This window comes from Porites lutea, chromosome 2 (assembly GCF_958299795.1).
Source record: "Porites lutea chromosome 2, jaPorLute2.1, whole genome shotgun sequence".
NCBI classification, from domain to species: Eukaryota; Metazoa; Cnidaria; class Anthozoa; order Scleractinia; family Poritidae; genus Porites; species Porites lutea.
In genome coordinates this window covers 45,240,946-45,251,808 of record NC_133202.1, presented here as the reverse complement: position 1 = coordinate 45,251,808, position 10,863 = coordinate 45,240,946, and the positions used below count along the sequence as shown (strand labels likewise).

General features: G+C 35.9%; 1 protein-coding gene across 3 annotated transcripts in view; it reads right to left on the bottom strand.

The window, feature by feature from the left end:
- LOC140928777 (epidermal growth factor receptor kinase substrate 8-like) overlaps positions 1–10,863 on the bottom strand; it is a 32,312-nt gene that overhangs the window by 17,699 nt on the left and 3,750 nt on the right. The window contains exons 1-13 of one of the 3 annotated variants that reach the window (XM_073378559.1): positions 10,571–10,577; positions 10,159–10,219; positions 9,854–9,918; positions 8,258–8,332; positions 6,845–6,934; positions 5,602–5,751; positions 4,848–4,895; positions 4,559–4,639; positions 3,902–4,108; positions 2,984–3,089; positions 1,961–2,052; positions 669–763; positions 22–150 (exon numbers count right to left, since the gene is read on the bottom strand). In XM_073378559.1, coding sequence (XP_073234660.1) covers positions 22–150; positions 669–763; positions 1,961–2,052; positions 2,984–3,089; positions 3,902–4,108; positions 4,559–4,639; positions 4,848–4,895; positions 5,602–5,751; positions 6,845–6,934; positions 8,258–8,332; positions 9,854–9,918; positions 10,159–10,219; positions 10,571–10,573 — 1,202 coding nt within the window. In that variant the 5' untranslated portion in view covers positions 10,574–10,577. Of the gene's footprint in view, positions 1–21; positions 151–668; positions 764–1,960; positions 2,053–2,983; positions 3,090–3,901; positions 4,109–4,558; positions 4,640–4,847; positions 4,896–5,601; positions 5,752–6,844; positions 6,935–8,257; positions 8,333–9,853; positions 9,919–10,158; positions 10,220–10,570; positions 10,578–10,863 lie in introns of those variants that run through there. The other 2 variants (XM_073378561.1, XM_073378560.1) reach the window with 2 other exon arrangements.

Sequence of the window (10,863 nt, the reverse complement as noted above, 5' to 3'; positions counted from 1 at the left end):
GGAAACCTAACATTTACATACTTTGGGTAGATCCAGTTTGGTCCAAGAACTTTCCAGACCTCCGATTCCTTTGACGACAAACAGTTCTCTAGCAATTCTATTGCTTGAGGTGTCAATAGAGGTGCAAGAACAGCACTGGCCTTTTCGGGACTGAAATAAAACCACACAAGGAGTTCACACTTATACATAGTCCCAAAAGACCACCAATCATGTTAATTTCAGTTCTGCAAACAGTTGTTAGTATTATCTGTGAGCAAACTCTCCACTTGGTGGAAAAAGAGATGCGAGAGTAGGTTATAGTTTAATTTGGACTAATTCATAAGTCATGGAATTTGCATTAAGTTATTGCTAGACTGCAGTTGTTGTTGTTTTTGCTAACTAGGCATGAAGTACCAAAAGCCTGGATTTATACGCAAGCCTACCAGTCACATGCTCTCTATCAGTTCTTTTCACCTGCGCTCCAGACTTCTTTTTGTTTGAATACCGCACAAGCTCAATTAAGCATTGCAAAAATATGAATTATTAACGGTCATAGTTATGTAATCCTGTGCCTTTTCATTATCTGAGAAAGTGAAAAATTTGAAATTTTAAACAAATAGTCTAAGGCACTGCAAAATGACATGTATGCTGGATAAAGTGATTTATGAATGTTGCGACATAGGCCTTACCCTCCAGTGCAGCGAACCAACAAGGATAGAGGAACAAATAAATAATGAACTAATTCAGCGGCATTAGGATTGTGGATATGATTCCTCAATTTACCCTGTGGGTACAAAAAGTAACTTTTGTTAGGTCATGTAACTGCAGCTTATACATGTATCATGGCTGTTGGTGTTGGTGTTACCTTGAACAGAGCCAAGGATTTTTATTGATTAACTTAATAAGAGTTAATAGCCTGCATGACAGGTGCAAAAGAGAGGAGGGTAGGAGGAGAAAAGTGTGCAAGGGAAAGGAAGAGACCTCTTTTCTTCTCTCCTCAATCCCCTCTCCCATTTCTCTCCTTTCTCCTCCCCTCTCAGTTCCTGCCATACAGGCTATGACGTGATTGACAGAATTGACAGATTGATTGACAGAAAAGCAAAGGAGGTTATGGGTAATGAGTTCTTTGTCAGTAATCACGTAATCCTTGTTTACATTTTTTGCCTCATTAGCATAGGTTTCTTAATATCTGATGAAGCTAATAAATATTGAAAGAGCATAACAATTTCAGTTATCTCTGAAAATTTGAGCCCTGATATATGAAATAGTTTTGGAGAAATTCTCTTTGAAAAACCCAAAATTTACAAAGAATGTATGAGCTCATTAATGTTTTGCTACCCAGTAATTTTGCACTTTTTAATTGCTGCTATTCTCTTTGCTACTGATTGCAAAGAGCTGAAACTTGCACAAACTGCATAAATTAACCAGCTCCTTTAAGTTTTTAACCTAATTAGTACATACGGCCAAATCTGCCATGGGTTAACCTGTATGCTAATGAGCAAAAATGTAAACAATGATGTCACGATGAATATACAATGTAGAAAATGTTAAGACTAGCAAGTCCTTTACCCCTTTAAGTCCCAATGGTGACCAACATCAATTTTCTTCCAACAATATTCATACCTTGTCAAGAGATTATGTTATGAGAATTTATGTAATGATCACTAAAGAGAAAATGCTTTGATCTGCCATCAAATTCTCTCAACTGATTCTTAAAGGAAATGTATGGAGATCAGTTTGGAGAATTTGTATGTAGATATTGGGGCTTAAAGGGTTACACTGCACTTCAAAGGATTTTCATTAATTTGCTATCAACTTGGCCGAGAAATGCATAGCACATTGAAAATCCCAGCTCTGAACTACACAAGGATGAGTTGGAGTTGGTGACAGGTCACTTGCAAATGCTTTTCTCTACATACCCTTTATGCCAAACATAGACTGCAAAACAGTTGAAGTAGCAAACAGGAAATGAAAATCTTACCAGCAAGTTAAAAGCATGTTTTAATTTCTGAAATGCATCATAGAAGTCCGCCTCTGGAGGGGGTCGAGCTTCATGTGACAACATACTGTCTCCTGCAAGGTGAGGAAAAAAACAGAACATTATTATTCGTTAAAAATATTTCTCCGTTTCTAATTGGCTAAAACTTCATAAAAAGCTAGTGGTCACCAATTTTAGGAGTCAAGGTCAAAGACTAATGGTAGCCACCCCATGTGAACTGAGACAAAGAATACTGCAGCCAGCGTAATCTTATCAGCTTTTTACAGTCTCTGATTGTTGGTCTGGGCAGAGGTTTAGTCCACAATCTCATGCTTAAGGCCAGTTTGCAGTAGTATAATCTGTCTGTGCGGCGTAAGTGTCAATGCACAGGCTATGATTTATCGAGCCACTCCTTCTACTCAAAGGCAAATGCAAGGATGTGAATGGGCCTAAAATTTAGCCCCCCATGCAGATGTTCTCCCAGGGCAAGACATCTGCATGGGAGGCAACCTAAAATTGGGCTGATTTGTTTTGTGTAAATCTGAGACTTTTCCAAGTCAGATCGTTTCTTGTGTTTGCTATATGTTGTCTTAACAAATCAGCCCAATTCAGGGTGAAAAATAATTTTTTTAAATCATTTTTATATTGTGAAGAGCAAATTGGCTGACTGGTGCTCAGCCAACTGATCTAACACGACAAAATTGATTGATTTAGTACAACCTCATGTAGCGTGCAAGGAAAGTAGTGTCCAATAGCCCAGGGCTAGCGGATTTTGTTATCAAGCTAGTGAATTTTGTTCTTAACTTGCCCGACAGGCAAGTGTGGTCTTTTGAGGAATTCAAATTACAGTGGAACTGTGAAATTAATTCTGCTCATCAAAATGTTTTGGGGGCTAGTTGAAATGACGTCTGGGCTAGTATACACTAGCTTCAGCTTGTCCGAATTGCAAGCTTTTAAAATGACTTTCTTTGCACCCTAACATTATGGCAGTAACTGGGTTTCAACAAAGATAATTTGAGAACTTACGCTTAGCCTTTCCTTTCTTCTTGTTCAACTTCTTCCATGCTTCAGCTGACTTTTTTGTTCGCAAGACTAAATTCTCGATATCATCAATACAGTGGTTTAAAATTTGCTGCAATGAAAAATGAAAAATCCAATATTTGCACAGCATATCACTTCAACAGACAAAAGCTTCAGCATATTTTTTTAGTCTCATTCTTTGAATTTGGCACTTGAAATATGCATCGAGTTCTTGCTAGTTAATACTGACAAAATAATATCTGTTAAGATGATTATTACTATTATAAGTATGCAGTGTGCAAAGAAAGTCATGTCCAAAAGCCTGGGACTAGTGGATTTTGCTATCGGGCTAGTGAATTTTGTTCTTAACTTGCCAGACGGGCAAACGATTTTTTTTAAGGAAATTCACATTACAGAAGAACTGGAATTAATCCTGCTGCTCAAAACTTTTTTCCTGGCTTATTAAAATGACTCCGGGGTAGTAAATGTTGGCTGCAGCTTGCTTGAATGGTAAGCTGTAAAACTGACTTTCTTTGCACCCTGGTAAGTTCAATACATTGTTGATGAATCCTGATATTTCCTAAAAGGCACTCACGTGTGGGGATGGGTATGGAAACGTCCCCCATTTCAATTGGACAAGTCTTGGACCTTCCCCATTTTGAGTGTTTTAGCCATCAGGATAGTAGATGGCACCTTAATTTAATCACATTTGCTTTATTGTATACCATGTGTTTGTTTTCATACAACAAAGCATTGCAAAACATTAATACTGATTATTTTATCATCATAAATGGAAAATTCTTTGCAGTAAGTGGCTGGTACTTCTGTGATGATTAGACAATGATTTTTGCTGGTCACTGGAGCTTCCAAGTAAAAGTGACTTAATTTTCACAAACAAGCACAATTTTAGGTTCAACATCCTACCACATCTCTGTTTGTGCGTCCCTCTAAGATTTCAGCAGATAATGATTCATCAGGAATGTCAGATGTTGATTCTGATGCTTGGTATTTTGATGCTACTTGTGGCTTTGCAGTTTTTGCAGTGATGTTTTCTGAAGCTGCAGAAAATGCTGCAATGGTTTGTGCCACCAGTGACTTCTCATAGAGATCCATCCTTTCTTGATCAACTTCCTAAAAAAAATCAAAACAAAGTAGAAATAAGGCCAGGAGGCTATGACATGTGCAATCCTGCATTGTCTCAAAGAATCTGATTGTGGTAAATTGTCAGCAAAACTGACTGCATGTAACATCTAGTTAATTTTCTTTCTTTTTTTTTTTTTCCACTCTACTTCCTTCCTGTTATTTATCTTTCACTTTCCAAAACAAGTAAAACATTGACTTCAGGCCAGCCCTGCAAGCATTTAGTTCATCATTTCAAATATTACTTCTGCCCTTTTTAGCTGTCTGACAGGACTAACAGATGTTGGCGGGAACCCACATGCAAACATAATAAAATTATGCTGGTTATAGTGTTTTTTTAATGGTTGCTGAGTAAAGTTTAATTAGTGCTTAGATGAGTGACAGACTGCTACATTCAAGCAATAACAACAACAAGATTAGAAAAAAATCTCCAAACTGTACCTTGGGAGGAGGGGGTGCTGGGTGAGTAGGGGGTGGGGGCAGTATAACACCACCCTTTGCAGCAAATTTGTGCGGCATAGCCTGTAAAAATATAATATATTAATAAGGAGGGGAAAAAGATGTATTCAGTAAGATTTAACACAAGTCTACAATTTTCATTGGGCACTTTTGACTTGCAGGCAGGGCTAAAAAAAATTTAGTAAGCTGAGTGTTCCACATGCACTGTTAGAGGAAAACCATGATGATGGTAACAGGGGAATAGGATCTGTTTTATCTGATGATAACATACCGATCTGCTGCTGGAAGCTTTCATTATTTCTGTGGCCACCACTGCTGCCTGTAGACAATTATTGCAATAGGGAGCTTTTAGTAGTTACTTTACTGACACCTAAACTAAACAGTCTTGGTTGGTGAAAATAAAACAGGCCCTGTGATCTAAGGAGCAAAGGAACTTTCTGCAATGTGTCTGTGTTGAAAAGTTGTCTGTAAGGAGAGGTTGCCTCCCAAGGTTTATTACAAAGTGGCTGTCAAGACAGCCATTTCTTTAATATCCCTAACAGCTGCTAATTCACAAGCTAATAAGCCCTTCAAAACTTGCAGTCATGTGACCTGCTTGAAGCAAGAATTATGAGATACAACTTAATAATTTAATACCAGAAATGGTATTACCTAAGAAGCCAATTTTGAGATGATTGACACACGAGACTAAGAATTTATGGGTGCTAAAGTGTCTGCAAAATTTTAAGGTTTTGCATGGGAAGAATTGCAGCACTGCAAGTTGGTATGCAGTCCACCAACTTCGTCCAGTTGTCTTTCTCCATTATTCAAATTACGATGAAATTCCACTGTTGACTTTCAGGGTTTAAAGCCTATAAGTTGGAAAACCCACTTCTCATTTTATGCTTTTTCTATCACTGGTATATTTAGGGCTGTCTCCAATAATTTTGGCATGAGATAGGTCTTGTGATAACATTATTGTCAAGCACTGAAATCACTGCAATAACATATAATACAACGAACTTGAACAGTCTGAAAGTACATACCGGAACTCGGTCTGACTGAAACAAGTGCATAGCCCCAAATCTATTTTCTGTCTGCATTGTATTGAATACAAGCACACTATTCAAGTCAGGGTCATCACTAAAATGATGAACATGGCCAATTGTACTCAAGGAGAACACTTCAACAACATCCTATAACAAAAAAAAAGATCATGTTAAAACAAAGACCAAAGAAATAATAATTTACCTCAGTATTGCAAGGAATTGTTGCTGATTCCAAATTAGTTTCACATGGGTCTAAATTTTCAGGTTTAATCAAAGCTAAATATAGGATCTTACAGCATGGTGGTGCTGTTACATATACAACAAGCTTAACTGTAAATTGTAAATATTTCATTAACAGACATGAGTGTTTTACTGGAAAATATACCACTCGTAAAATTCATAAAAACTACATCTGGGACCCAAGTGGTTTATTTTCCATAACCTCACACATGAGTTTATCGATGACGTAATTTCGGTCATTTCCCTCTATTATTTTATAGATGTCTTTTTGTCTATATAATAAAAAGAACATTACACGGCTGCTTGAAGATATGAATTTTATTTTCTCGAGGCAAAAACAATATTTTACTCACTTGCTGCGCTCGTTCGTGAAATATTGTTTTGCCACTCAAAAATAAAATTCATATCTTCGCGCCACCGTGTAATATCCTCTATATACACTCTACTCAAGGCTTTTCAGGTACAAGTTACAAGACTGGTAGACTGCTTATGGTGCAGTTTACAATATTAGTGAAAGAACGAGTTATCATGCCCCCTATACAGTGAGTGTGAATTTTAGGTAGACCACCACAGCAGTTGCTACGTACATCCCCTACTTTTTACCAACAATGTGTGGGTTCTCTACCATCTCACAGAATGTATTGCTTGTATGTGAAGATGGAGCCAACGGTTTGTTATCTTATCTGAGAAGAAACTGTTTGCAGATGTCATTACAAAGGCAGCAATTTCTCCCATAAGTGAGTGAGTGTAGGTCAGGCCAGGGTTTTTAACCAACAGCCTCCCTTTTCAGCAGACCGACACTTATCCAACTGAATAGTTGTACATTGTAAGTTGTACATAGTTAAGGCCCACTATACAAGCACTTACAGAGTCTCATCTATAAGACAAAACTTCTGTCCCTAGAGAGGAGACTCTCGCCTCTCAAGATTCAACATTTGTCTCTTGTTGTTGAAAGCCAAGGTTAAGTACAAAACAATTAATATTGAAGCAAAATCTTCACCTGTGTTTCTCCATCTAAAAGCACCACGTCAGTGTCTGTCAACCTCATTTCCATCTCTTTTGTCCATTGGTTTCCTTTGGCTAATAATTCCTGTTGCAATAAGAGTAACATTTCAATGTTCACAGCATTTGCCAGGAATGTAAAAGTTCAGGGATAAATGCAGAGAAGGGGGGAGGGGGAGGGGGGGCAAGAGGGAGGGGGGTCTTGTCACGAGTTCACGGACAAGAATTTTGTGTTTCATGAGTCACAGTACAGATGGTGTATTTGATCTCAGCCACGTGTTTGGGTGATCTCTGTGCGGCTATAAATTCCCTAGGGAAGATGGCTGTAGGTGGGTCTGAGCACACTGAGGTGTGAAATTACATTAAAAGACTCAAAAGAGAAGTCAATTCAAGCCACCAGATGCTAGTTAAGATTGTTTGGCCAAATTAATGATTTAATTTCTTCAATTCATCTTCAATCTACGTGTACAGTACAGGGGATTATTTTGGCAGTTCACGTTTTAAGGAGTACATTTCAATCACGATTCACAGAACAGTTTTCCAATACATCAGGATTCACAGACACCAAAAATGGTCAATCACGGCTTCATGAAAATAAGCTTGCCCCTGCCCCTCAACATAGACTTTTACACATAATTTAAGGCATAAAGGGTTAGTTGCTTAAATCAAAACTAATTATATAACTGATACATGACTGTAGTATGTTAGTAACACGTTAATATACTAGTCCTCTAGATCCATTAATGAGTGGTTGTGAGGGCTGTAATAAAGAATCCAATGGCAAAGCGACCAATAGATATCAATAATTGTTGATAAACACCAACAAAAACCAGGAATAAAAATCTTGATCATGTTGTTATGATCATAATCTTTTATTAGACACTTTTTTTTTGTATTTTTGTATTTTTGTATATATTTTTTTTTGTATGTGTGGTTATGTTTTTGTTTTTTATTTCAGAGCGTACTGTAAATATTAAGTGTTAATCTCTCTTTTATCTGTAGACATAATTAAGTATTAATTAATTCTTTGTAAAATAAGCCTCATTCGGCAATTGCGCGGCTGTTTTGTGGCTGTAATGTATATAATTGTGAAATGTAGATAATTGTAAGTATGTCTGTTATTGCGGTTGTTTAGAACTTTGTAATTATCTTCTTTTTTAAGTAGTTCTTTGTAATTATAGTAATAAATGTCTTGAATAAAAAAATAATAATAAAAAAAAAAAAAATGTTGTTATGATCATGTCAACTTCTCTTAATTGAATGGCTACCAATTTCTCACAATAATAGATTTTAATTGGCATTGATAATACAAATCCTAAGTGAATGACACTGATAATTACTGATTGATCACACAAGGCTTACTTCCCTAATGTCATGAGAATACATGGTTGTAAAGGGCAGAATATCATACCTTAGTCTGCTTCAGTCTTTCCCGGGGAGGGACTTGTGCCTCTTGAGCAGTTTTTAATGTGAATGAAGATAAGTGCTGCAGAGAAAAAAAAAACGGGTATGAAATGGTCAAATCCAAGACTTGCTGAGTTACCAGGACATTGCTAAGAATTTGAGACTGCTGCGAAAGGTAAAAAGACTGAGAAGCAATGAAAAGAAATTTTGCAAACAATTGAGACTTCAAAATTCATTACAAATGGTTCGATGATTTTGAAATTGAACAAAAACTTTCCAAGACCTTTTGCTTTCTACATATCAATATGACCACCCCTGAAAATGAGATAACCACAGAGCTTACTTTTTTCTTTATTCCAGAACAATATTTTGTCTGGATTTTAACCATTTCTTATATATCGCTATTTGCTTGATTTTTGTTTGATACTTCCTTCATACTCTATTACAAGAGCATTTTGTATATGGGAAAAGACACTAGGTAATGACTTTCGCACAGAATTCACCTAAACAGGACGCAATATCCTTGTGACATAGCCCCTTTAAGCACGTGAAAATTAATGGATATACCTATAAAGAGCACAGTACAAAATAATAATAATGGAAACTTTATTTGTGTTTTTGAATGTGCAATGGTGCAATTTACAAATGCTGCTTGAGATTGGATTATTATTATTGGATTAAAAGAAAACAAAAAAAAAGCAAAAACAAAAACAAAACAAAACAAAAGCCAAAACAAAAAAAGATCAAAATTGCATTAAGTCTGGGCTATCCCAGCTCCTGTTTCTACAACAAAAGATGTAATAATAATAATAATAATAATAATAATAATAATAATAATAATAATAATAATAATAATAATAATAATAATAATAATAATAATAATAACAAAACAAAAGTGGTGCCAGTGGTTGTAGGTGCATTGGGTTCAGTATCAAAGAAGCTGGCAGGCCACTTGGAGCAACTAGGAATTAAAAACCGAACAAGAACAATGCAAAAGTCGGCACTCCTCGGATCGGCACATATCCTCAGAAAGGTGCTGGAAGTCTGAGGTCTCGGGATGAGACTTGACTGGATATTTCTCCCTAGAGAAAATCCCTGTGCTAAATTTTAATAATAATAATAATTAGAAGAAGAAGAAGAAGAAGAAGAAAAAGAACTGGAGAGGATCACACCATAATAATAATAATAATAATAATAATAATAGTTACAACAACAATAATGATAATAATAATAAACATAAAACAGTTGAAATTGTTATTGTTACTGCTCTGCTAAACAGAGGGTAGGCGGGTAACGAAATTTTTGAAAGTGCTTTTCTGCAAGCTGACTGAATAACAACCAGGTGTGGCAATGCTAACATGTATTTGTAAACAGGTGACATGCTCTAAATTGAGATACTTCTAGCCATGAAAAGCCTTTGTTCACAGCTAAAAGAGAGCTCATTCGATCATACCATGAATCACAAAACTACCGTATTTTGACCTTTAATGTCACGCAGTCTTACACACCCTGCCCCCCTTAGACGTTACGTTCCATTAAATGCATTTACCACAAGGTAATTTAATTAAAGTCTTATTATCTAGTCAATATTGTGTGAAAATACCTCAAGAAGAAAATTTGTCCTAGCTTGAAATTGACTTGCAGCTGGAACAGGCATTGCCTTGATATCTTACGAGACAACAAAAACAAATACAAATATTATTCTATACTGGAAAAATGAATTCAAGGTGTTCATTAGTTGTGCATTTTTAAAACTAATTTTCTAATTTAAAGTTTGACATTAAAACAGGCCTCAAAGGCCAGAAGACAAAAGGAAACTCACTATGGGCGACCACCAGGCTATGCAAGACCATGGTCCTGCACTACAACATACTAATACTAACCTTTATATAACTTCATATTCATTACCTTTATGAGGTCCTAGATTTGGTGAGTTTCTGGGGGACTTTTTTGGACCAGTACCATTGAGCTAAAAATCAATAATAAAAACAGAAGAATTTTAAAGACAGCAGAGAGACTGATAGACATTGTCTATAAAAAGGCGCAGAAAATTATTATGTTTTTGTAATCATACCACACTGTGAACAAAATTTTCATGACATTCACCATGAGTAGTTAGGATTCATGCCTTTTTGCCTTTTTTTTTCACAATCATTTTCATAATTTGAGACAAAGAAAAACATAAATCAATCTAGTTTCATTGTTAATTTTTAAACTGAAGAAGAATCTGAACAACCTTATTGGTTTGGTCAGTGATGAGTCTATAAAGGAGAAGTAAATTTAGTAAACCAAACAAATATCAGTTACTTTGTCTACTTACCATTCTTGGCCCTGGTGGAAAAAAGAGTGAAAATACAAAGTCAGTGAATATGTTGCGGTTCAAAATTGTCCCTGGTTTCAATTTAATTTTACTTTGTCATTTGACTATATGGTAATCTGTGCTAATGAGTCTGAAGTATTATAAAATGTTAATAAACCAAGGATAAAATTGAACCAAACACATGCAATCAACAAATTTTGAGAAAATAGGTTATTGCAGACGACTGCTTACAACTTTAATCCTATACAAATTACTTTTAATTAAAATTAAAAAAAACAAAGTTTTATAGCCAC